Raw genomic sequence first — 27,139 nt, 5'->3', positions numbered from 1 at the left:
TGTGGACATCTGGTTTTCCCAACACCATTTGTTGACAAGATTGCCCTTTCCTATTGAATGGTCTTGGCACCTCTGTTGAAGATCTTTTGACCACATATGTGAGGGTTAATTCTGGGCTCTCTATTCTATTCCATATTTGTCTATATGTCTGCTTTTAGGTCAGTACCATGCTGTTTTGATTACTGTAACTTTGTAGTGTAGTTTGAAATCAGAGCATGAGATGCCTCCAGCTTTGTTCTTCTTTCTCAAGATTGCTTTGGCTATTCAGGGCCTTTTGTGGTTCCATACAAATTTTAGGATTGTTTGTTATATCCTGGAAAATGCCATTGGAATTTTGATAAGGATTGCATTGAATCTGTAGATTACTTTAAGTAGTGTGGACATTTTAACAATAGTAATTCTTCCAGCCATGAGCATGGAATACCTTTCCCTCAGTAAACCCTCAGATATTTTTAGTTTGTGCTCTTTATGGGGATTAACCTCCCCTGGATTTGATCATATATCCTAACATGGTATAAGAAGAGTACCACGGGATATCAAAGTCAGATTAGAATCTTTTTGGTGACACTCAATGAAGAAAAAGAGATATGTTTGCCGTACCAAATATGTATAATTTATTAGACCTTGCTATATTATTCCCCTCTCATAGGAAGTGAAAGTTGCAAGACGGTGGAGTTTAGGAGGTGAATGTGTCTGAGAAGGACAGATGGTTCTTCCTCAGCTTTGGCAGCATTGAGCTGTGGAGAGGAGGCTCGCTGAAGGTCAATCCCAAGGCAAACGTGCTTTCCCATTTCTTGGGTCCAATTTGTATTTTGGTGGCCTTAGTGGAGAGATCAAGATCTTTCTAGTGTTGAATGGAATCAGATAAGTCTATGAAGTCCCAATATTTGGTAACCCCTCAGAAAAAGTCAATTAAAGTTCAAGAACTTGTTAGTGTCCAGGGGTGGTTGAAGAGATAATTGCTTCATGGATTGAGTTGGAAGTTGAACTTTCAAGTTGAAAATCAGCAACCTGGCTTTTAGCAGGTGGGCTGCCAGCAAGTGGGCTCACAGCAGGTGGGCTGGCAGCAGCAGGCTAGGCGGCAGCAGGACCGTCCACAGTAGGATGGGCGGCAGCAGGAGGTCTGGGCATGGTGCAGCTGGCAGCAGCACGGGGGGGTGCAGCTCACCACACAGCAGGGAGGCAGGCAGGTGCCCTCCACGCGGCAGTCAGGTCGGCACCACCTGGTGCGGCAGCTCACAGCTCCACTGCCTCCCTCCTGGCCACAGCCAATGCTACCAGCAATGCCACAGCCAGTCTCACAGCCACTGGTCTGGCAGAAGGTTGGCTGGCAACACCTGGTTTGGCAGCAGGTTGGCTGACAGCAGCTGGAGCCACAGGTCCCACCAGTGGAACAGATGGGAAATCCACAGAAGCTAGTGGAACAGCAGGCCATGGTGTCAGGAGTTAGGTTGAGAGTTGACTTGTTAAGAGAAGTTTCTGAGTTTTGGCCGCACTTTCCACGTCTGGCCTTTTATATATCCTGTAGGGCCGTGTATTTCCCTAACATTTAGCATTTTTCCTTGATACCATTGCGAAGTCAGTCTCTGACTGGCTAATACCTGAGTTGTTAAGGTTATAAATAGCATTTTCAATGGACTGCTTGGGTCATTGTTCAATTAAATCTCATTATGTTTCTTCTTTGCCCTTTGGATCAAGCCAAGGCTCATTATGGAAGCCACATGATAGTCTAGACTTGGGCCAACCATTGCCCTGGCTTGCTTTGTCATAAATGTCCTTTGACAACCTTGAGGCAGAGTTTATCTAAACTGAACATTCTCTTCCTAACTGGTCATTCAATTAAGGACCATGATCTCGTAAACAATTCGTCTTGACTTGGAATGGCTACCATTAGTGTCATCAAAACGTGAGCTATCACCTGATTCATCAACATCAGAAGAAGTATGCTTTTCTGTGTTCCGTTTGTGCAAGTTACAGGATCCTCAGAACTCGAACAAGTATTTTTGTTATCAATGTACATATTCCCAACTGAAACCCTTAATGACTTTTCTTGTGGATTGTTTCCTGACTCTACTAAATTAAAAATCATATGCTAGTAATAAATACACATTTTAAGAAGTCAAACAGTAGGCAGGCATATAAAGAAAATTTAATGTTCTTCCTCCTTTCCCCAAAACATACACATCCCTTCCAAGACTAGTACTTCAGAGATAATCAATATTAATACTTTTGGTGCACGTACTTTGACACATTTCTCCCTGCTTGTGCAAACATACACCAGTGTATGTACACATATATTGTCTTGCTTAGTAAAGTTGGGGTCTCCTATACCTATTTATTTAAAAAATTTTTAATTGTAATAAAATACACATAACATAAAATTTACCATCTTAACCATTTTTAAGTGTACAGTTCACTAGTGTTAAGCATATTCACATTGTTGTGCAATCAATCTCCAGAACTCTTTTTGTCTTACGCAACTGAAACTCTATATCCATCAAACAACCACTCTCCCATTCTCCCCTCCCCAAGCTCTTGGCAGTCATCATTCTAATGTGTGTTTTGATGAATTTGACTGCTCTTTGTACCTCATGTAAGTTGAATCATACAGTATTTATCTTTTTGTGACTGGCTTATTTCACTCAGCGTAATGTCCTCGAGATTCATCCACATTGTAGAATATGACAGAATTTCCTTCCTTTTTAAGGCTGAATAGGATTCCATTGTATGCTTGTTCCACCATTTGTTTATCCATTCATCCCTCGATGACACTTGGGTTGCTTCCCCCTTTTAGCTATTTGCAATTAGTGCTGCCAGGAACATGGGTGTACAAATATCTCTTCCAGACCATGCTGTCAATTCTTTCGGGTATACACCTAGGAGTAGAACTGCTGGATCATATGGTAATTCTATTTTTGATTTTTTGAGTAACTGCCATACGGTTTCCCATAGTGGGAGTATCATTTTACAGTCACACCAGCAGTGCACAGGGGTTCCAAGTTTTCCACGTCCTTGCCAACACTTTGAGTTTTTTGAGAGTAGCCATTCAAATGGATGTGAGGTGGTATGACACTGTGGTTTTGGTCTGCACTTTCCTAATGATCAGTGATACTGAACATCTTTTCATGTGTTTTTGGGCCATTTGTATATCTTCTTCGTCGATATGTCCATTCATGTCCTTTGCCCAGTTTTTTGTTGTTGTTGTTGTTCTTGTTTTGTTGTTGAGTTGTAGGAGTTCTTTATATATTGTGGAATATTAACCCCTCATCAGATATACGATTTGCAAATACCTTCTCCCATACAGTAGATTGCCTTTTCATTTTGTTGTGTCCTTTGATGCAGAGAAGTTTTTAATTTTGAATTAGTTCAGTTTGCCTGTTTCTTAACTTTCATTGTCTATTCTTTTGGTGTCATATCCAAGACATCATTACCAAATCCAATATCATGAAGATTTTCCTCTGTGTTTTCTTTAACGAGTTTTATAGTTTTCGCTTTTATATGTAAGCCTTTGATCTATTTTGAGTTAACTTTTGTAGACGTTTTGAGATAAGGGTCCAACTTCATTTTTTTGCATGTGGACATCTGGTTTTCCCAACACCATTTGTTGAAAAGATTGCCCTTTCCTATTGAATGGTCTTGGCACCTCTGTTGAAGATCTTTTGACCACACATGTGAGGGTTAATTCTGGGCTCTCTATTCTATTCCATATTTGTCTATATGTCTGCTTTTAGGTCAGTACCATGCTGTTTTGATTACTGTAGCTTTGTAGTGTAGTTTGGAATCAGAGCATGAGATGCCTCCAGCTTTGTTCTTCTTTCTCAAGATTGCTTTGGCTATTCAGGGCCTTTTGTGGTTCCATACAAATTTTAGGATTGTTTGTTATATCCTGGAAAATGCCATTGGAATTTTGATAAGGATTGCATTGAATCTGTAGATTACTTTAAGTAGTGTGGACATTTTAACAATAGTAATTCTTCCAGCCATGAGCATGGAATACCTTTCCCTCAGTAAACCCTCAGATATTTTTAGTTTGTGCTCTTTATGGGGATTAACCTCCCCTGGATTTGATCATATATCCTAACATGGTATAAGAAGAGTACCACGGGATATCAAAGTCAGATTAGAATCTTTTTGGTGACACTCAATGAAGAAAAAGAGATATGTTTGCCGTACCAAATATGTATAATTTATTAGACCTTGCTATATTATTCCCCTCTCATAGGAAGTGAAAGTTGCAAGACGGTGGAGTTTAGGAGGTGAATGTGTCTGAGAAGGACAGATGGTTCTTCCTCAGCTTTGGCAGCATTGAGCTGTGGAGAGGAGGCTCGCTGAAGGTCAATCCCAAGGCAAACTTGCTTTCCCATTTCTTGGGTCCAATTTGTATTTTGGTGGCCTTAGTGGAGAGATCAAGATCTTTCTAGTGTTGAATGGAATCAGATAAGTCTATGAAGTCCCAATATTTGGTAACCCCTCAGAAAAAGTCAATTAAAGTTCAAGAACTTGTTAGTGTCCAGGGGTGGTTGAAGAGATAATTGCTTCATGGATTGAGTTGGAAGTTGAACTTTCAAGTTGAAAATCAGCAACCTGGCTTTTAGCAGGTGGGCTGCCAGCAAGTGGGCTCACAGCAGGTGGGCTGGCAGCAGCAGGCTAGGCGGCAGCAGGACCGTCCACAGTAGGATGGGCGGCAGCAGGAGGTCTGGGCATGGTGCAGCTGGCAGCAGCACGGGGGGGTGCAGCTCACCACACAGCAGGGAGGCAGGCAGGTGCCCTCCACGCGGCAGTCAGGTCGGCACCACCTGGTGCGGCAGCTCACAGCTCCACTGCCTCCCTCCTGGCCACAGCCAATGCTACCAGCAATGCCACAGCCAGTCTCACAGCCACTGGTCTGGCAGAAGGTTGGCTGGCAACACCTGGTTTGGCAGCAGGTTGGCTGACAGCAGCTGGAGCCACAGGTCCCACCAGTGGAACAGATGGGAAATCCACAGAAGCTAGTGGAACAGCAGGCCATGGTGTCAGGAGTTAGGTTGAGAGTTGACTTGTTAAGAGAAGTTTCTGAGTTTTGGCTGCACTTTCCACGTCTGGCCTTTTATATATCCTGTAGAGCCGTGTATTTCCCTAACATTTAGCATTTTTCCTTGATACCATTGCGAAGTCAGTCTCTGACTGGCTAATACCTGAGTTGTTAAGGTTATAAATAGCATTTTCAATGGACTGCTTGGGTCATTGTTCAATTAAATCTCATTATGTTTCTTCTTTGCCCTTTGGATCAAGCCAAGGCTCATTATGGAAGCCACATGATAGTCTAGACTTGGGCCAACCATTGCCCTGGCTTGCTTTGTCATAAATGTCCTTTGACAACCTTGAGGCAGAGTTTATCTAAACTGAACATTCTCTTCCTAACTGGTCATTCAATTAAGGACCATGATCTCGTAAACAATTCGTCTTGACTTGGAATGGCTACCATTAGTGTCATCAAAACGTGAGCTATCACCTGATTCATCAACATCAGAAGAAGTATGCTTTTCTGTGTTCCGTTTGTGCAAGTTACAGGATCCTCAGAACTCGAACAAGTATTTTTGTTATCAATGTACATATTCCCAACTGAAACCCTTAATGACTTTTCTTGTGGATTGTTTCCTGACTCTACTAAATTAAAAATCATATGCTAGTAATAAATACGCATTTTAAGAAGTCAAACAGTAGGCAGGCATATAAAGAAAATTTAATGTTCTTCCTCCTTTCCCCAAAACATACACATCCCTTCCAAGACTAGTACTTCAGAGATAATCAATATTAATACTTTTGGTGCACGTACTTTGACACATTTCTCCCTGCTTGTGCAAACATACACCAGTGTATGTACACATATATTGTCTTGCTTAGTAAAGTTGGGGTCTCCTATACCTATTTATTTAAAAAATTTTTAATTGTAATAAAATACACATAACATAAAATTTACCATCTTAACCATTTTTAAGTGTACAGTTCACTAGTGTTAAGCATATTCACATTGTTGTGCAATCAATCTCCAGAACTCTTTTTGTCTTACGCAACTGAAACTCTATATCCATCAAACAACCACTCTCCCATTCTCCCCTCCCCAAGCTCTTGGCAGTCATCATTCTAATGTGTGTTTTGATGAATTTGACTGCTCTTTGTACCTCATGTAAGTTGAATCATACAGTATTTATCTTTTTGTGACTGGCTTATTTCACTCAGCGTAATGTCCTCGAGATTCATCCACATTGTAGAATATGACAGAATTTCCTTCCTTTTTAAGGCTGAATAGGATTCCATTGTATGCTTGTTCCACCATTTGTTTATCCATTCATCCCTCGATGACACTTGGGTTGCTTCCCCCTTTTAGCTATTTGCAATTAGTGCTGCCAGGAACATGGGTGTACAAATATCTCTTCCAGACCATGCTGTCAATTCTTTCGGGTATACACCTAGGAGTAGAACTGCTGGATCATATGGTAATTCTATTTTTGATTTTTTGAGTAACTGCCATACGGTTTCCCATAGTGGGAGTATCATTTTACAGTCACACCAGCAGTGCACAGGGGTTCCAAGTTTTCCACGTCCTTGCCAACACTTTGAGTTTTTTGAGAGTAGCCATTCAAATGGATGTGAGGTGGTATGACACTGTGGTTTTGGTCTGCACTTTCCTAATGATCAGTGATACTGAACATCTTTTCATGTGTTTTTGGGCCATTTGTATATCTTCTTCGTCGATATGTCCATTCATGTCCTTTGCCCAGTTTTTTGTTGTTGTTGTTGTTCTTGTTTTGTTGTTGAGTTGTAGGAGTTCTTTATATATTGTGGAATATTAACCCCTCATCAGATATACGATTTGCAAATACCTTCTCCCATACAGTAGATTGCCTTTTCATTTTGTTGTGTCCTTTGATGCAGAGAAGTTTTTAATTTTGAATTAGTTCAGTTTGCCTGTTTCTTAACTTTCATTGTCTATTCTTTTGGTGTCATATCCAAGACATCATTACCAAATCCAATATCATGAAGATTTTCCTCTGTGTTTTCTTTAACGAGTTTTATAGTTTTCGCTTTTATATGTAAGCCTTTGATCTATTTTGAGTTAACTTTTGTAGACGTTTTGAGATAAGGGTCCAACTTCATTTTTTTGCATGTGGACATCTGGTTTTCCCAACACCATTTGTTGACAAGATTGCCCTTTCCTATTGAATGGTCTTGGCACCTCTGTTGAAGATCTTTTGACCACATATGTGAGGGTTAATTCTGGGCTCTCTATTCTATTCCATATTTGTCTATATGTCTGCTTTTAGGTCAGTACCATGCTGTTTTGATTACTGTAACTTTGTAGTGTAGTTTGAAATCAGAGCATGAGATGCCTCCAGCTTTGTTCTTCTTTCTCAAGATTGCTTTGGCTATTCAGGGCCTTTTGTGGTTCCATACAAATTTTAGGATTGTTTGTTATATCCTGGAAAATGCCATTGGAATTTTGATAAGGATTGCATTGAATCTGTAGATTACTTTAAGTAGTGTGGACATTTTAACAATAGTAATTCTTCCAGCCATGAGCATGGAATACCTTTCCCTCAGTAAACCCTCAGATATTTTTAGTTTGTGCTCTTTATGGGGATTAACCTCCCCTGGATTTGATCATATATCCTAACATGGTATAAGAAGAGTACCACGGGATATCAAAGTCAGATTAGAATCTTTTTGGTGACACTCAATGAAGAAAAAGAGATATGTTTGCCGTACCAAATATGTATAATTTATTAGACCTTGCTATATTATTCCCCTCTCATAGGAAGTGAAAGTTGCAAGACGGTGGAGTTTAGGAGGTGAATGTGTCTGAGAAGGACAGATGGTTCTTCCTCAGCTTTGGCAGCATTGAGCTGTGGAGAGGAGGCTCGCTGAAGGTCAATCCCAAGGCAAACTTGCTTTCCCATTTCTTGGGTCCAATTTGTATTTTGGTGGCCTTAGTGGAGAGATCAAGATCTTTCTAGTGTTGAATGGAATCAGATAAGTCTATGAAGTCCCAATATTTGGTAACCCCTCAGAAAAAGTCAATTAAAGTTCAAGAACTTGTTAGTGTCCAGGGGTGGTTGAAGAGATAATTGCTTCATGGATTGAGTTGGAAGTTGAACTTTCAAGTTGAAAATCAGCAACCTGGCTTTTAGCAGGTGGGCTGCCAGCAAGTGGGCTCACAGCAGGTGGGCTGGCAGCAGCAGGCTAGGCGGCAGCAGGACCGTCCACAGTAGGATGGGCGGCAGCAGGAGGTCTGGGCATGGTGCAGCTGGCAGCAGCACGGGGGGGTGCAGCTCACCACACAGCAGGGAGGCAGGCAGGTGCCCTCCACGCGGCAGTCAGGTCGGCACCACCTGGTGCGGCAGCTCACAGCTCCACTGCCTCCCTCCTGGCCACAGCCAATGCTACCAGCAATGCCACAGCCAGTCTCACAGCCACTGGTCTGGCAGAAGGTTGGCTGGCAACACCTGGTTTGGCAGCAGGTTGGCTGACAGCAGCTGGAGCCACAGGTCCCACCAGTGGAACAGATGGGAAATCCACAGAAGCTAGTGGAACAGCAGGCCATGGTGTCAGGAGTTAGGTTGAGAGTTGACTTGTTAAGAGAAGTTTCTGAGTTTTGGCCGCACTTTCCACGTCTGGCCTTTTATATATCCTGTAGGGCCGTGTATTTCCCTAACATTTAGCATTTTTCCTTGATACCATTGCGAAGTCAGTCTCTGACTGGCTAATACCTGAGTTGTTAAGGTTATAAATAGCATTTTCAATGGACTGCTTGGGTCATTGTTCAATTAAATCTCATTATGTTTCTTCTTTGCCCTTTGGATCAAGCCAAGGCTCATTATGGAAGCCACATGATAGTCTAGACTTGGGCCAACCATTGCCCTGGCTTGCTTTGTCATAAATGTCCTTTGACAACCTTGAGGCAGAGTTTATCTAAACTGAACATTCTCTTCCTAACTGGTCATTCAATTAAGGACCATGATCTCGTAAACAATTCGTCTTGACTTGGAATGGCTACCATTAGTGTCATCAAAACGTGAGCTATCACCTGATTCATCAACATCAGAAGAAGTATGCTTTTCTGTGTTCCGTTTGTGCAAGTTACAGGATCCTCAGAACTCGAACAAGTATTTTTGTTATCAATGTACATATTCCCAACTGAAACCCTTAATGACTTTTCTTGTGGATTGTTTCCTGACTCTACTAAATTAAAAATCATATGCTAGTAATAAATACACATTTTAAGAAGTCAAACAGTAGGCAGGCATATAAAGAAAATTTAATGTTCTTCCTCCTTTCCCCAAAACATACACATCCCTTCCAAGACTAGTACTTCAGAGATAATCAATATTAATACTTTTGGTGCACGTACTTTGACACATTTCTCCCTGCTTGTGCAAACATACACCAGTGTATGTACACATATATTGTCTTGCTTAGTAAAGTTGGGGTCTCCTATACCTATTTATTTAAAAAATTTTTAATTGTAATAAAATACACATAACATAAAATTTACCATCTTAACCATTTTTAAGTGTACAGTTCACTAGTGTTAAGCATATTCACATTGTTGTGCAATCAATCTCCAGAACTCTTTTTGTCTTACGCAACTGAAACTCTATATCCATCAAACAACCACTCTCCCATTCTCCCCTCCCCAAGCTCTTGGCAGTCATCATTCTAATGTGTGTTTTGATGAATTTGACTGCTCTTTGTACCTCATGTAAGTTGAATCATACAGTATTTATCTTTTTGTGACTGGCTTATTTCACTCAGCGTAATGTCCTCGAGATTCATCCACATTGTAGAATATGACAGAATTTCCTTCCTTTTTAAGGCTGAATAGGATTCCATTGTATGCTTGTTCCACCATTTGTTTATCCATTCATCCCTCGATGACACTTGGGTTGCTTCCCCCTTTTAGCTATTTGCAATTAGTGCTGCCAGGAACATGGGTGTACAAATATCTCTTCCAGACCATGCTGTCAATTCTTTCGGGTATACACCTAGGAGTAGAACTGCTGGATCATATGGTAATTCTATTTTTGATTTTTTGAGTAACTGCCATACGGTTTCCCATAGTGGGAGTATCATTTTACAGTCACACCAGCAGTGCACAGGGGTTCCAAGTTTTCCACGTCCTTGCCAACACTTTGAGTTTTTTGAGAGTAGCCATTCAAATGGATGTGAGGTGGTATGACACTGTGGTTTTGGTCTGCACTTTCCTAATGATCAGTGATACTGAACATCTTTTCATGTGTTTTTGGGCCATTTGTATATCTTCTTCGTCGATATGTCCATTCATGTCCTTTGCCCAGTTTTTTTTTGTTGTTGTTGTTCTTGTTTTGTTGTTGAGTTGTAGGAGTTCTTTATATATTGTGGAATATTAACCCCTCATCAGATATACGATTTGCAAATACCTTCTCCCATACAGTAGATTGCCTTTTCATTTTGTTGTGTCCTTTGATGCAGAGAAGTTTTTAATTTTGAATTAGTTCAGTTTGCCTGTTTCTTAACTTTCATTGTCTATTCTTTTGGTGTCATATCCAAGACATCATTACCAAATCCAATATCATGAAGATTTTCCTCTGTGTTTTCTTTAACGAGTTTTATAGTTTTCGCTTTTATATGTAAGCCTTTGATCTATTTTGAGTTAACTTTTGTAGACGTTTTGAGATAAGGGTCCAACTTCATTTTTTTGCATGTGGACATCTGGTTTTCCCAACACCATTTGTTGAAAAGATTGCCCTTTCCTATTGAATGGTCTTGGCACCTCTGTTGAAGATCTTTTGACCACACATGTGAGGGTTAATTCTGGGCTCTCTATTCTATTCCATATTTGTCTATATGTCTGCTTTTAGGTCAGTACCATGCTGTTTTGATTACTGTAGCTTTGTAGTGTAGTTTGGAATCAGAGCATGAGATGCCTCCAGCTTTGTTCTTCTTTCTCAAGATTGCTTTGGCTATTCAGGGCCTTTTGTGGTTCCATACAAATTTTAGGATTGTTTGTTATATCCTGGAAAATGCCATTGGAATTTTGATAAGGATTGCATTGAATCTGTAGATTACTTTAAGTAGTGTGGACATTTTAACAATAGTAATTCTTCCAGCCATGAGCATGGAATACCTTTCCCTCAGTAAACCCTCAGATATTTTTAGTTTGTGCTCTTTATGGGGATTAACCTCCCCTGGATTTGATCATATATCCTAACATGGTATAAGAAGAGTACCACGGGATATCAAAGTCAGATTAGAATCTTTTTGGTGACACTCAATGAAGAAAAAGAGATATGTTTGCCGTACCAAATATGTATAATTTATTAGACCTTGCTATATTATTCCCCTCTCATAGGAAGTGAAAGTTGCAAGACGGTGGAGTTTAGGAGGTGAATGTGTCTGAGAAGGACAGATGGTTCTTCCTCAGCTTTGGCAGCACTGAGCTGTGGAGAGGAGGCTCGCTGAAGGTCAATCCCAAGGCAAACTTGCTTTCCCATTTCTTGGGTCCAATTTGTATTTTGGTGGCCTTAGTGGAGAGATCAAGATCTTTCTAGTGTTGAATGGAATCAGATAAGTCTATGAAGTCCCAATATTTGGTAACCCCTCAGAAAAAGTCAATTAAAGTTCAAGAACTTGTTAGTGTCCAGGGGTGGTTGAAGAGATAATTGCTTCATGGATTGAGTTGGAAGTTGAACTTTCAAGTTGAAAATCAGCAACCTGGCTTTTAGCAGGTGGGCTGCCAGCAAGTGGGCTCACAGCAGGTGGGCTGGCAGCAGCAGGCTAGGCGGCAGCAGGACCGTCCACAGTAGGATGGGCGGCAGCAGGAGGTCTGGGCATGGTGCAGCTGGCAGCAGCACGGGGGGGTGCAGCTCACCACACAGCAGGGAGGCAGGCAGGTGCCCTCCACGCGGCAGTCAGGTCGGCACCACCTGGTGCGGCAGCTCACAGCTCCACTGCCTCCCTCCTGGCCACAGCCAATGCTACCAGCAATGCCACAGCCAGTCTCACAGCCACTGGTCTGGCAGAAGGTTGGCTGGCAACACCTGGTTTGGCAGCAGGTTGGCTGACAGCAGCTGGAGCCACAGGTCCCACCAGTGGAACAGATGGGAAATCCACAGAAGCTAGTGGAACAGCAGGCCATGGTGTCAGGAGTTAGGTTGAGAGTTGACTTGTTAAGAGAAGTTTCTGAGTTTTGGCTGCACTTTCCACGTCTGGCCTTTTATATATCCTGTAGAGCCGTGTATTTCCCTAACATTTAGCATTTTTCCTTGATACCATTGCGAAGTCAGTCTCTGACTGGCTAATACCTGAGTTGTTAAGGTTATAAATAGCATTTTCAATGGACTGCTTGGGTCATTGTTCAATTAAATCTCATTATGTTTCTTCTTTGCCCTTTGGATCAAGCCAAGGCTCATTATGGAAGCCACATGATAGTCTAGACTTGGGCCAACCATTGCCCTGGCTTGCTTTGTCATAAATGTCCTTTGACAACCTTGAGGCAGAGTTTATCTAAACTGAACATTCTCTTCCTAACTGGTCATTCCATTAAGGACCATGATCTCGTAAACAATTTGTCTTGACTTGGAATGGCTACCATTAGTGTCATCAAAACGTGAGCTATCACCTGATTCATCAACATCAGAAGAAGTATGTTTTTCTGTGTTCCGTTTGTGCAAGTTACAGGATCCTCAGAACTCGAACAAGTATTTTTGTTATCAATGTACATATTCCCAACTGAAACCCTTAATGACTTTTCTTGTGGATTGTTTCCTGACTCTACTAAATTAAAAATCATATGCTAGTAATAAATACGCATTTTAAGAAGTCAAACAGTAGGCAGGCATATAAAGAAAATTTAATGTTCTTCCTCCTTTCCCCAAAACATACACATCCCTTCCAAGACTAGTACTTCAGAGATAATCAATATTAATACTTTTGGTGCACGTACTTTGACACATTTCTCCCTGCTTGTGCAAACATACACCAGTGTATGTACACATATATTGTCTTGCTTAGTAAAGTTGGGGTCTCCTATACCTATTTATTTAAAAAATTTTTAATTGTAATAAAATACACATAACATAAAATTTACCATCTTAACCATTTTTAAGTGTACAGTTCACTAGTGTTAAGCATATTCACATTGTTGTGCAATCAATCTCCAGAACTCTTTTTGTCTTACGCAACTGAAACTCTATATCCATCAAACAACCACTCTCCCATTCTCCCCTCCCCAAGCTCTTGGCAGTCATCATTCTAATGTGTGTTTTGATGAATTTGACTGCTCTTTGTACCTCATGTAAGTTGAATCATACAGTATTTATCTTTTTGTGACTGGCTTATTTCACTCAGCGTAATGTCCTCGAGATTCATCCACATTGTAGAATATGACAGAATTTCCTTCCTTTTTAAGGCTGAATAGGATTCCATTGTATGCTTGTTCCACCATTTGTTTATCCATTCATCCCTCGATGACACTTGGGTTGCTTCCCCCTTTTAGCTATTTGCAATTAGTGCTGCCAGGAACATGGGTGTACAAATATCTCTTCCAGACCATGCTGTCAATTCTTTCGGGTATACACCTAGGAGTAGAACTGCTGGATCATATGGTAATTCTATTTTTGATTTTTTGAGTAACTGCCATACGGTTTCCCATAGTGGGAGTATCATTTTACAGTCACACCAGCAGTGCACAGGGGTTCCAAGTTTTCCACGTCCTTGCCAACACTTTGAGTTTTTTGAGAGTAGCCATTCAAATGGATGTGAGGTGGTATGACACTGTGGTTTTGGTCTGCACTTTCCTAATGATCAGTGATACTGAACATCTTTTCATGTGTTTTTGGGCCATTTGTATATCTTCTTCGTCGATATGTCCATTCATGTCCTTTGCCCAGTTTTTTTTTGTTGTTGTTGTTCTTGTTTTGTTGTTGAGTTGTAGGAGTTCTTTATATATTGTGGAATATTAACCCCTCATCAGATATACGATTTGCAAATACCTTCTCCCATACAGTAGATTGCCTTTTCATTTTGTTGTGTCCTTTGATGCAGAGAAGTTTTTAATTTTGAATTAGTTCAGTTTGCCTGTTTCTTAACTTTCATTGTCTATTCTTTTGGTGTCATATCCAAGACATCATTACCAAATCCAATATCATGAAGATTTTCCTCTGTGTTTTCTTTAACGAGTTTTATAGTTTTCGCTTTTATATGTAAGCCTTTGATCTATTTTGAGTTAACTTTTGTAGACGTTTTGAGATAAGGGTCCAACTTCATTTTTTTGCATGTGGACATCTGGTTTTCCCAACACCATTTGTTGAAAAGATTGCCCTTTCCTATTGAATGGTCTTGGCACCTCTGTTGAAGATCTTTTGACCACACATGTGAGGGTTAATTCTGGGCTCTCTATTCTATTCCATATTTGTCTATATGTCTGCTTTTAGGTCAGTACCATGCTGTTTTGATTACTGTAGCTTTGTAGTGTAGTTTGGAATCAGAGCATGAGATGCCTCCAGCTTTGTTCTTCTTTCTCAAGATTGCTTTGGCTATTCAGGGCCTTTTGTGGTTCCATACAAATTTTAGGATTGTTTGTTATATCCTGGAAAATGCCATTGGAATTTTGATAAGGATTGCATTGAATCTGTAGATTACTTTAAGTAGTGTGGACATTTTAACAATAGTAATTCTTCCAGCCATGAGCATGGAATACCTTTCCCTCAGTAAACCCTCAGATATTTTTAGTTTGTGCTCTTTATGGGGATTAACCTCCCCTGGATTTGATCATATATCCTAACATGGTATAAGAAGAGTACCACGGGATATCAAAGTCAGATTAGAATCTTTTTGGTGACACTCAATGAAGAAAAAGAGATATGTTTGCCGTACCAAATATGTATAATTTATTAGACCTTGCTATATTATTCCCCTCTCATAGGAAGTGAAAGTTGCAAGACGGTGGAGTTTAGGAGGTGAATGTGTCTGAGAAGGACAGATGGTTCTTCCTCAGCTTTGGCAGCATTGAGCTGTGGAGAGGAGGCTCGCTGAAGGTCAATCCCAAGGCAAACTTGCTTTCCCATTTCTTGGGTCCAATTTGTATTTTGGTGGCCTTAGTGGAGAGATCAAGATCTTTCTAGTGTTGAATGGAATCAGATAAGTCTATGAAGTCCCAATATTTGGTAACCCCTCAGAAAAAGTCAATTAAAGTTCAAGAACTTGTTAGTGTCCAGGGGTGGTTGAAGAGATAATTGCTTCATGGATTGAGTTGGAAGTTGAACTTTCAAGTTGAAAATCAGCAACCTGGCTTTTAGCAGGTGGGCTGCCAGCAAGTGGGCTCACAGCAGGTGGGCTGGCAGCAGCAGGCTAGGCGGCAGCAGGACCGTCCACAGTAGGATGGGCGGCAGCAGGAGGTCTGGGCATGGTGCAGCTGGCAGCAGCACGGGGGGGTGCAGCTCACCACACAGCAGGGAGGCAGGCAGGTGCCCTCCACGCGGCAGTCAGGTCGGCACCACCTGGTGCGGCAGCTCACAGCTCCACTGCCTCCCTCCTGGCCACAGCCAATGCTACCAGCAATGCCACAGCCAGTCTCACAGCCACTGGTCTGGCAGAAGGTTGGCTGGCAACACCTGGTTTGGCAGCAGGTTGGCTGACAGCAGCTGGAGCCACAGGTCCCACCAGTGGAACAGATGGGAAATCCACAGAAGCTAGTGGAACAGCAGGCCATGGTGTCAGGAGTTAGGTTGAGAGTTGACTTGTTAAGAGAAGTTTCTGAGTTTTGGCTGCACTTTCCACGTCTGGCCTTTTATATATCCTGTAGAGCCGTGTATTTCCCTAACATTTAGCATTTTTCCTTGATACCATTGCGAAGTCAGTCTCTGACTGGCTAATACCTGAGTTGTTAAGGTTATAAATAGCATTTTCAATGGACTGCTTGGGTCATTGTTCAATTAAATCTCATTATGTTTCTTCTTTGCCCTTTGGATCAAGCCAAGGCTCATTATGGAAGCCACATGATAGTCTAGACTTGGGCCAACCATTGCCCTGGCTTGCTTTGTCATAAATGTCCTTTGACAACCTTGAGGCAGAGTTTATCTAAACTGAACATTCTCTTCCTAACTGGTCATTCCATTAAGGACCATGATCTCGTAAACAATTTGTCTTGACTTGGAATGGCTACCATTAGTGTCATCAAAACGTGAGCTATCACCTGATTCATCAACATCAGAAGAAGTATGTTTTTCTGTGTTCCGTTTGTGCAAGTTACAGGATCCTCAGAACTCGAACAAGTATTTTTGTTATCAATGTACATATTCCCAACTGAAACCCTTAATGACTTTTCTTGTGGATTGTTTCCTGACTCTACTAAATTAAAAATCATATGCTAGTAATAAATACGCATTTTAAGAAGTCAAACAGTAGGCAGGCATATAAAGAAAATTTAATGTTCTTCCTCCTTTCCCCAAAACATACACATCCCTTCCAAGACTAGTACTTCAGAGATAATCAATATTAATACTTTTGGTGCACGTACTTTGACACATTTCTCCCTGCTTGTGCAAACATACACCAGTGTATGTACACATATATTGTCTTGCTTAGTAAAGTTGGGGTCTCCTATACCTATTTATTTAAAAAATTTTTAATTGTAATAAAATACACATAACATAAAATTTACCATCTTAACCATTTTTAAGTGTACAGTTCACTAGTGTTAAGCATATTCACATTGTTGTGCAATCAATCTCCAGAACTCTTTTTGTCTTACGCAACTGAAACTCTATATCCATCAAACAACCACTCTCCCATTCTCCCCTCCCCAAGCTCTTGGCAGTCATCATTCTAATGTGTGTTTTGATGAATTTGACTGCTCTTTGTACCTCATGTAAGTTGAATCATACAGTATTTATCTTTTTGTGACTGGCTTATTTCACTCAGCGTAATGTCCTCGAGATTCATCCACATTGTAGAATATGACAGAATTTCCTTCCTTTTTAAGGCTGAATAGGATTCCATTGTATGCTTGTTCCACCATTTGTTTATCCATTCATCCCTCGATGACACTTGGGTTGCTTCCCCCTTTTAGCTATTTGCAATTAGTGCTGCCAGGAACATGGGTGTACAAATATCTCTTCCAGACCATGCTGTCAATTCTTTCGGGTATACACCTAGGAGTAGAACTGCTGGATCATATGGTAATTCTATTTTTGATTTTTTGAGTAACTGCCATACGGTTTCCCATAGTGGGAGTATCATTTTACAGTCACACCAGCAGTGCACAGGGGTTCCAAGTTTTCCACGTCCTTGCCAACACTTTGAGTTTTTTGAGAGTAGCCATTCAAATGGATGTGAGGTGGTATGACACTGTGGTTTTGGTCTGCACTTTCCTAATGATCAGTGATACTGAACATCTTTTCATGTGTTTTTGGGCCATTTGTATATCTTCTTCGTCGATATGTCCATTCATGTCCTTTGCCCAGTTTTTTTTTGTTGTTGTTGTTCTTGTTTTGTTGTTGAGTTGTAGGAGTTCTTTATATATTGTGGAATATTAACCCCTCATCAGATATACGATTTGCAAATACCTTCTCCCATACAGTAGATTGCCTTTTCATTTTGTTGTGTCCTTTGATGCAGAGAAGTTTTTAATTTTGAATTAGTTCAGTTTGCCTGTTTCTTAACTTTCATTGTCTATTCTTTTGGTGTCATATCCAAGACATCATTACCAAATCCAATATCATGAAGATTTTCCTCTGTGTTTTCTTTAACGAGTTTTATAGTTTTCGCTTTTATATGTAAGCCTTTGATCTATTTTGAGTTAACTTTTGTAGACGTTTTGAGATAAGGGTCCAACTTCATTTTTTTGCATGTGGACATCTGGTTTTCCCAACACCATTTGTTGACAAGATTGCCCTTTCCTATTGAATGGTCTTGGCACCTCTGTTGAAGATCTTTTGACCACATATGTGAGGGTTAATTCTGGGCTCTCTATTCTATTCCATATTTGTCTATATGTCTGCTTTTAGGTCAGTACCATGCTGTTTTGATTACTGTAACTTTGTAGTGTAGTTTGAAATCAGAGCATGAGATGCCTCCAGCTTTGTTCTTCTTTCTCAAGATTGCTTTGGCTATTCAGGGCCTTTTGTGGTTCCATACAAATTTTAGGATTGTTTGTTATATCCTGGAAAATGCCATTGGAATTTTGATAAGGATTGCATTGAATCTGTAGATTACTTTAAGTAGTGTGGACATTTTAACAATAGTAATTCTTCCAGCCATGAGCATGGAATACCTTTCCCTCAGTAAACCCTCAGATATTTTTAGTTTGTGCTCTTTATGGGGATTAACCTCCCCTGGATTTGATCATATATCCTAACATGGTATAAGAAGAGTACCACGGGATATCAAAGTCAGATTAGAATCTTTTTGGTGACACTCAATGAAGAAAAAGAGATATGTTTGCCGTACCAAATATGTATAATTTATTAGACCTTGGTATATTATTCCCCTCTCATAGGAAGTGAAAGTTGCAAGACGGTGGAGTTTAGGAGGTGAATGTGTCTGAGAAGGACAGATGGTTCTTCCTCAGCTTTGGCAGCATTGAGCTGTGGAGAGGAGGCTCGCTGAAGGTCAATCCCAAGGCAAACTTGCTTTCCCATTTCTTGGGTCCAATTTGTATTTTGGTGGCCTTAGTGGAGAGATCAAGATCTTTCTAGTGTTGAATGGAATCAGATAAGTCTATGAAGTCCCAATATTTGGTAACCCCTCAGAAAAAGTCAATTAAAGTTCAAGAACTTGTTAGTGTCCAGGGGTGGTTGAAGAGATAATTGCTTCATGGATTGAGTTGGAAGTTGAACTTTCAAGTTGAAAATCAGCAACCTGGCTTTTAGCAGGTGGGCTGCCAGCAAGTGGGCTCACAGCAGGTGGGCTGGCAGCAGCAGGCTAGGCGGCAGCAGGACCGTCCACAGTAGGATGGGCGGCAGCAGGAGGTCTGGGCATGGTGCAGCTGGCAGCAGCACGGGGGGGTGCAGCTCACCACACAGCAGGGAGGCAGGCAGGTGCCCTCCACGCGGCAGTCAGGTCGGCACCACCTGGTGCGGCAGCTCACAGCTCCACTGCCTCCCTCCTGGCCACAGCCAATGCTACCAGCAATGCCACAGCCAGTCTCACAGCCACTGGTCTGGCAGAAGGTTGGCTGGCAACACCTGGTTTGGCAGCAGGTTGGCTGACAGCAGCTGGAGCCACAGGTCCCACCAGTGGAACAGATGGGAAATCCACAGAAGCTAGTGGAACAGCAGGCCATGGTGTCAGGAGTTAGGTTGAGAGTTGACTTGTTAAGAGAAGTTTCTGAGTTTTGGCCGCACTTTCCACGTCTGGCCTTTTATATATCCTGTAGAGCCGTGTATTTCCCTAACATTTAGCATTTTTCCTTGATACCATTGCGAAGTCAGTCTCTGACTGGCTAATACCTGAGTTGTTAAGGTTATAAATAGCATTTTCAATGGACTGCTTGGGTCATTGTTCAATTAAATCTCATTATGTTTGTTCTTTGCCCTTTGGATCAAGCCAAGGCTCATTATGGAAGCCACATGATAGTCTAGACTTGGGCCAACCATTGCCCTGGCTTGCTTTGTCATAAATGTCCTTTGACAACCTTGAGGCAGAGTTTATCTAAACTGAACATTCTCTTCCTAACTGGTCATTCAATTAAGGACCATGATCTCGTAAACAATTCGTCTTGACTTGGAATGGCTACCATTAGTGTCATCAAAACGTGAGCTATCACCTGATTCATCAACATCAGAAGAAGTATGCTTTTCTGTGTTCCGTTTGTGCAAGTTACAGGATCCTCAGAACTCGAACAAGTATTTTTGTTATCAATGTACATATTCCCAACTGAAACCCTTAATGACTTTTCTTGTGGATTGTTTCCTGACTCTACTAAATTAAAAATCATATGCTAGTAATAAATACGCATTTTAAGAAGTCAAACAGTAGGCAGGCATATAAAGAAAATTTAATGTTCTTCCTCCTTTCCCCAAAACATACACATCCCTTCCAAGACTAGTACTTCAGAGATAATCAATATTAATACTTTTGGTGCACGTACTTTGACACATTTCTCCCTGCTTGTGCAAACATACACCAGTGTATGTACACATATATTGTCTTGCTTAGTAAAGTTGGGGTCTCCTATACCTATTTATTTAAAAAATTTTTAATTGTAATAAAATACACATAACATAAAATTTACCATCTTAACCATTTTTAAGTGTACAGTTCACTAGTGTTAAGCATATTCACATTGTTGTGCAATCAATCTCCAGAACTCTTTTTGTCTTACGCAACTGAAACTCTATATCCATCAAACAACCACTCTCCCATTCTCCCCTCCCCAAGCTCTTGGCAGTCATCATTCTAATGTGTGTTTTGATGAATTTGACTGCTCTTTGTACCTCATGTAAGTTGAATCATACAGTATTTATCTTTTTGTGACTGGCTTATTTCACTCAGCGTAATGTCCTCGAGATTCATCCACATTGTAGAATATGACAGAATTTCCTTCCTTTTTAAGGCTGAATAGGATTCCATTGTATGCTTGTTCCACCATTTGTTTATCCATTCATCCCTCGATGACACTTGGGTTGCTTCCCCCTTTTAGCTATTTGCAATTAGTGCTGCCAGGAACATGGGTGTACAAATATCTCTTCCAGACCATGCTGTCAATTCTTTCGGGTATACACCTAGGAGTAGAACTGCTGGATCATATGGTAATTCTATTTTTGATTTTTTGAGTAACTGCCATACGGTTTCCCATAGTGGGAGTATCATTTTACAGTCACACCAGCAGTGCACAGGGGTTCCAAGTTTTCCACGTCCTTGCCAACACTTTGAGTTTTTTGAGAGTAGCCATTCAAATGGATGTGAGGTGGTATGACACTGTGGTTTTGGTCTGCACTTTCCTAATGATCAGTGATACTGAACATCTTTTCATGTGTTTTTGGGCCATTTGTATATCTTCTTCGTCGATATGTCCATTCATGTCCTTTGCCCAGTTTTTTTTTGTTGTTGTTGTTCTTGTTTTGTTGTTGAGTTGTAGGAGTTCTTTATATATTGTGGAATATTAACCCCTCATCAGATATACGATTTGCAAATACCTTCTCCCATACAGTAGATTGCCTTTTCATTTTGTTGTGTCCTTTGATGCAGAGAAGTTTTTAATTTTGAATTAGTTCAGTTTGCCTGTTTCTTAACTTTCATTGTCTATTCTTTTGGTGTCATATCCAAGACATCATTACCAAATCCAATATCATGAAGATTTTCCTCTGTGTTTTCTTTAACGAGTTTTATAGTTTTCGCTTTTATATGTAAGCCTTTGATCTATTTTGAGTTAACTTTTGTAGACGTTTTGAGATAAGGGTCCAACTTCATTTTTTTGCATGTGGACATCTGGTTTTCCCAACACCATTTGTTGACAAGATTGCCCTTTCCTATTGAATGGTCTTGGCACCTCTGTTGAAGATCTTTTGACCACATATGTGAGGGTTAATTCTGGGCTCTCTATTCTATTCCATATTTGTCTATATGTCTGCTTTTAGGTCAGTATCATGCTGTTTTGATTACTGTAACTTTGTAGTGTAGTTTGAAATCAGAGCATGAGATGCCTCCAGCTTTGTTCTTCTTTCTCAAGATTGCTTTGGCTATTCAGGGCCTTTTGTGGTTCCATACAAATTTTAGGATTGTTTGTTATATCCTGGAAAATGCCATTGGAATTTTGATAAGGATTGCATTGAATCTGTAGATTACTTTAAGTAGTGTGGACATTTTAACAATAGTAATTCTTCCAGCCATGAGCATGGAATACCTTTCCCTCAGTAAACCCTCAGATATTTTTAGTTTGTGCTCTTTATGGGGATTAACCTCCCCTGGATTTGATCATATATCCTAACATGGTATAAGAAGAGTACCACGGGATATCAAAGTCAGATTAGAATCTTTTTGGTGACACTCAATGAAGAAAAAGAGATATGTTTGCCGTACCAAATATGTATAATTTATTAGACCTTGCTATATTATTCCCCTCTCATAGGAAGTGAAAGTTGCAAGACGGTGGAGTTTAGGAGGTGAATGTGTCTGAGAAGGACAGATGGTTCTTCCTCAGCTTTGGCAGCATTGAGCTGTGGAGAGGAGGCTCGCTGAAGGTCAATCCCAAGGCAAACTTGCTTTCCCATTTCTTGGGTCCAATTTGTATTTTGGTGGCCTTAGTGGAGAGATCAAGATCTTTCTAGTGTTGAATGGAATCAGATAAGTCTATGAAGTCCCAATATTTGGTAACCCCTCAGAAAAAGTCAATTAAAGTTCAAGAACTTGTTAGTGTCCAGGGGTGGTTGAAGAGATAATTGCTTCATGGATTGAGTTGGAAGTTGAACTTTCAAGTTGAAAATCAGCAACCTGGCTTTTAGCAGGTGGGCTGCCAGCAAGTGGGCTCACAGCAGGTGGGCTGGCAGCAGCAGGCTAGGCGGCAGCAGGACCGTCCACAGTAGGATGGGCGGCAGCAGGAGGTCTGGGCATGGTGCAGCTGGCAGCAGCACGGGGGGGTGCAGCTCACCACACAGCAGGGAGGCAGGCAGGTGCCCTCCACGCGGCAGTCAGGTCGGCACCACCTGGTGCGGCAGCTCACAGCTCCACTGCCTCCCTCCTGGCCACAGCCAATGCTACCAGCAATGCCACAGCCAGTCTCACAGCCACTGGTCTGGCAGAAGGTTGGCTGGCAACACCTGGTTTGGCAGCAGGTTGGCTGACAGCAGCTGGAGCCACAGGTCCCCCCAGTGGAACAGATGGGAAATCCACAGAAGCTAGTGGAACAGCAGGCCATGGTGTCAGGAGTTAGGTTGAGAGTTGACTTGTTAAGAGAAGTTTCTGAGTTTTGGCCGCACTTTCCACGTCTGGCCTTTTATATATCCTGTAGAGCCGTGTATTTCCATAACATTTAGCATTTTTCCTTGATACCATTGCGAAGTCAGTCTCTGACTGGCTAATACCTGAGTTGTTAAGGTTATAAATAGCATTTTCAATGGACTGCTTGGGTCATTGTTCAATTAAATCTCATTATGTTTCTTCTTTGCCCTTTGGATCAAGCCAAGGCTCATTATGGAAGCCACATGATAGTCTAGACTTGGGCCAACCATTGCCCTGGCTTGCTTTGTCATAAATGTCCTTTGACAACCTTGAGGCAGAGTTTATCTAAACTGAACATTCTCTTCCTAACTGGTCATTCAATTAAGGACCATGATCTCGTAAACAATTCGTCTTGACTTGGAATGGCTACCATTAGTGTCATCAAAACGGGAGCTATCACCTGATTCATCAACATCAGAAGAAGTATGCTTTTCTGTGTTCCGTTTGTGCAAGTTACAGGATCCTCAGAACTCGAACAAGTATTTTTGTTATCAATGTACATATTCCCAACTGAAACCCTTAATGACTTTTCTTGTGGATTGTTTCCTGACTCTACTAAATTAAAAATCATATGCTAGTAATAAATACGCATCTTAAGAAGTCAAACAGTAGGCAGGCATATAAAGAAAATTTAATGTTCTTCCTCCTTTCCCCAAAACATACACATCCCTTCCAAGACTAGTACTTCAGAGATAATCAATATTAATACTTTTGGTGCACGTACTTTGACACATTTCTCCCTGCTTGTGCAAACATACACCAGTGTATGTACACATATATTGTCTTGCTTAGTAAAGTTGGGGTCTCCTATACCTATTTATTTAAAAAATTTTTAATTGTAATAAAATACACATAACATAAAATTTACCATCTTAACCATTTTTAAGTGTACAGTTCACTAGTGTTAAGCATATTCACATTGTTGTGCAATCAATCTCCAGAACTCTTTTTGTCTTACGCAACTGAAACTCTATATCCATCAAACAACCACTCTCCCATTCTCCCCTCCCCAAGCTCTTGGCAGTCATCATTCTAATGTGTGTTTTGATGAATTTGACTGCTCTTTGTACCTCATGTAAGTTGAATCATACAGTATTTATCTTTTTGTGACTGGCTTATTTCACTCAGCGTAATGTCCTCGAGATTCATCCACATTGTAGAATATGACAGAATTTCCTTCCTTTTTAAGGCTGAATAGGATTCCATTGTATGCTTGTTCCACCATTTGTTTATCCATTCATCCCTCGATGACACTTGGGTTGCTTCCCCCTTTTAGCTATTTGCAATTAGTGCTGCCAGGAACATGGGTGTACAAATATCTCTTCCAGACCATGCTGTCAATTCTTTCGGGTATACACCTAGGAGTAGAACTGCTGGATCATATGGTAATTCTATTTTTGATTTTTTGAGTAACTGCCATACGGTTTCCCATAGTGGGAGTATCATTTTACAGTCACACCAGCAGTGCACAGGGGTTCCAAGTTTTCCACGTCCTTGCCAACACTTTGAGTTTTTTGAGAGTAGCCATTCAAATGGATGTGAGGTGGTATGACACTGTGGTTTTGGTCTGCACTTTCCTAATGATCAGTGATACTGAACATCTTTTCATGTGTTTTTGGGCCATTTGTATATCTTCTTCGTCGATATGTCCATTCATGTCCTTTGCCCAGTTTTTTTTTGTTGTTGTTGTTCTTGTTTTGTTGTTGAGTTGTAGGAGTTCTTTATATATTGTGGAATATTAACCCCTCATCAGATATACGATTTGCAAATACCTTCTCCCATACAGTAGATTGCCTTTTCATTTTGTTGTGTCCTTTGATGCAGAGAAGTTTTTAATTTTGAATTAGTTCAGTTTGCCTGTTTCTTAACTTTCATTGTCTATTCTTTTGGTGTCATATCCAAGACATCATTACCAAATCCAATATCATGAAGATTTTCCTCTGTGTTTTCTTTAACGAGTTTTATAATTTTCGCTTTTATATGTAAGCCTTTGATCTATTTTGAGTTAACTTTTGTAGACGTTTTGAGATAAGGGTCCAACTTCATTTTTTTGCATGTGGACATCTGGTTTTCCCAACACCATTTGTTGACAAGATTGCCCTTTCCTATTGAATGGTCTTGGCACCTCTGTTGAAGATCTTTTGACCACATATGTGAGGGTTAATTCTGGGCTCTCTATTCTATTCCATATTTGTCTATATGTCTGCTTTTAGGTCAGTACCATGCTGTTTTGATTACTGTAACTTTGTAGTGTAGTTTGAAATCAGAGCATGAGATGCCTCCAGCTTTGTTCTTCTTTCTCAAGATTGCTTTGGCTATTCAGGGCCTTTTGTGGTTCCATACAAATTTTAGGATTGTTTGTTATATCCTGGAAAATGCCATTGGAATTTTGATAAGGATTGCATTGAATCTGTAGATTACTTTAAGTAGTGTGGACATTTTAACAATAGTAATTCTTCCAGCCATGAGCATGGAATACCTTTCCCTCAGTAAACCCTCAGATATTTTTAGTTTGTGCTCTTTATGGGGATTAACCTCCCCTGGATTTGATCATATATCCTAACATGGTATAAGAAGAGTACCACGGGATATCAAAGTCAGATTAGAATCTTTTTGGTGACACTCAATGAAGAAAAAGAGATATGTTTGCCGTACCAAATATGTATAATTTATTAGACCTTGCTATATTATTCCCCTCTCATAGGAAGTGAAAGTTGCAAGACGGTGGAGTTTAGGAGGTGAATGTGTCTGAGAAGGACAGATGGTTCTTCCTCAGCTTTGGCAGCATTGAGCTGTGGAGAGGAGGCTCGCTGAAGGTCAATCCCAAGGCAAACTTGCTTTCCCATTTCTTGGGTCCAATTTGTATTTTGGTGGCCTTAGTGGAGAGATCAAGATCTTTCTAGTGTTGAATGGAATCAGATAAGTCTATGAAGTCCCAATATTTGGTAACCCCTCAGAAAAAGTCAATTAAAGTTCAAGAACTTGTTAGTGTCCAGGGGTGGTTGAAGAGATAATTGCTTCATGGATTGAGTTGGAAGTTGAACTTTCAAGTTGAAAATCAGCAACCTGGCTTTTAGCAGGTGGGCTGCCAGCAAGTGGGCTCACAGCAGGTGGGCTGGCAGCAGCAGGCTAGGCGGCAGCAGGACCGTCCACAGTAGGATGGGCGGCAGCAGGAGGTCTGGGCATGGTGCAGCTGGCAGCAGCACGGGGGGGTGCAGCTCACCACACAGCAGGGAGGCAGGCAGGTGCCCTCCACGCGGCAGTCAGGTCGGCACCACCTGGTGCGGCAGCTCACAGCTCCACTGCCTCCCTCCTGGCCACAGCCAATGCTACCAGCAATGCCACAGCCAGTCTCACAGCCACTGGTCTGGCAGAAGGTTGGCTGGCAACACCTGGTTTGGCAGCAGGTTGGCTGACAGCAGCTGGAGCCACAGGTCCCACCAGTGGAACAGATGGGAAATCCACAGAAGCTAGTGGAACAGCAGGCCATGGTGTCAGGAGTTAGGTTGAGAGTTGACTTGTTAAGAGAAGTTTCTGAGTTTTGGCCGCACTTTCCACGTCTGGCCTTTTATATATCCTGTAGAGCCGTGTATTTCCCTAACATTTAGCATTTTTCCTTGATACCATTGCGAAGTCAGTCTCTGACTGGCTAATACCTGAGTTGTTAAGGTTATAAATAGCATTTTCAATGGACTGCTTGGGTCATTGTTCAATTAAATCTCATTATGTTTCTTCTTTGCCCTTTGGATCAAGCCAAGGCTCATTATGGAAGCCACATGATAGTCTAGACTTGGGCCAACCATTGCCCTGGCTTGCTTTGTCATAAATGTCCTTTGACAACCTTGAGGCAGAGTTTATCTAAACTGAACATTCTCTTCCTAACTGGTCATTCAATTAAGGACCATGATCTCGTAAACAATTCGTCTTGACTTGGAATGGCTACCATTAGTGTCATCAAAACGGGAGCTATCACCTGATTCATCAACATCAGAAGAAGTATGCTTTTCTGTGTTCCGTTTGTGCAAGTTACAGGATCCTCAGAACTCGAACAAGTATTTTTGTTATCAATGTACATATTCCCAACTGAAACCCTTAATGACTTTTCTTGTGGATTGTTTCCTGACTCTACTAAATTAAAAATCATATGCTAGTAATAAATACGCATTTTAAGAAGTCAAACAGT

General features: G+C 41.0%; 8 protein-coding genes across 8 annotated transcripts; all 8 read right to left on the bottom strand.

Annotated features, from left to right (window-relative positions):
• Positions 1-1,018: 1,018 nt before the first annotated feature.
• LOC133080839 (keratin, high-sulfur matrix protein, B2A-like) lies at positions 1,019-1,435 on the bottom strand. The gene has a single exon (XM_061176932.1). It carries the CDS (start codon positions 1,433-1,435, stop codon positions 1,019-1,021), a length of 417 nt encoding a protein of 138 aa, XP_061032915.1.
• Positions 1,436-4,591: 3,156 nt separating this feature from the next.
• Positions 4,592-5,008, bottom strand: LOC133080838 (keratin, high-sulfur matrix protein, B2A-like). The gene has a single exon (XM_061176931.1). The coding sequence runs from the start codon at positions 5,006-5,008 to the stop codon at positions 4,592-4,594; it is 417 nt and encodes a 138-aa protein (XP_061032914.1).
• Positions 5,009-8,164: 3,156 nt separating this feature from the next.
• Positions 8,165-8,581, bottom strand: LOC133080453 (keratin, high-sulfur matrix protein, B2A-like). The gene has a single exon (XM_061176354.1). It carries the CDS (start codon positions 8,579-8,581, stop codon positions 8,165-8,167), a length of 417 nt encoding a protein of 138 aa, XP_061032337.1.
• Positions 8,582-11,737: 3,156 nt separating this feature from the next.
• LOC133080836 (keratin, high-sulfur matrix protein, B2A-like) lies at positions 11,738-12,154 on the bottom strand. Its single transcript, XM_061176930.1, has one exon. The coding sequence runs from the start codon at positions 12,152-12,154 to the stop codon at positions 11,738-11,740; it is 417 nt and encodes a 138-aa protein (XP_061032913.1).
• A 3,156-nt stretch (positions 12,155-15,310) lies between these two features.
• LOC133080452 (keratin, high-sulfur matrix protein, B2A-like) lies at positions 15,311-15,727 on the bottom strand. Its single transcript, XM_061176353.1, has one exon. It carries the CDS (start codon positions 15,725-15,727, stop codon positions 15,311-15,313), a length of 417 nt encoding a protein of 138 aa, XP_061032336.1.
• Positions 15,728-18,883: 3,156 nt separating this feature from the next.
• Positions 18,884-19,300, bottom strand: LOC133080359 (keratin, high-sulfur matrix protein, B2A-like). The gene has a single exon (XM_061176266.1). It carries the CDS (start codon positions 19,298-19,300, stop codon positions 18,884-18,886), a length of 417 nt encoding a protein of 138 aa, XP_061032249.1.
• A 3,156-nt stretch (positions 19,301-22,456) lies between these two features.
• LOC133080333 (keratin, high-sulfur matrix protein, B2A-like) lies at positions 22,457-22,873 on the bottom strand. The gene has a single exon (XM_061176234.1). It carries the CDS (start codon positions 22,871-22,873, stop codon positions 22,457-22,459), a length of 417 nt encoding a protein of 138 aa, XP_061032217.1.
• A 3,156-nt stretch (positions 22,874-26,029) lies between these two features.
• On the bottom strand, positions 26,030-26,446 carry LOC133080301 (keratin, high-sulfur matrix protein, B2A-like). Its single transcript, XM_061176201.1, has one exon. It carries the CDS (start codon positions 26,444-26,446, stop codon positions 26,030-26,032), a length of 417 nt encoding a protein of 138 aa, XP_061032184.1.
• Between the last annotated feature and the right edge of the window lie 693 nt (positions 26,447-27,139).

Source organism: Eubalaena glacialis, chromosome 19 (genome assembly GCF_028564815.1).
Source record: "Eubalaena glacialis isolate mEubGla1 chromosome 19, mEubGla1.1.hap2.+ XY, whole genome shotgun sequence".
Classification (NCBI taxonomy): domain Eukaryota; kingdom Metazoa; phylum Chordata; class Mammalia; order Artiodactyla; family Balaenidae; genus Eubalaena; species Eubalaena glacialis.
This window is presented reverse-complemented; position numbering and strand designations above follow the sequence as displayed.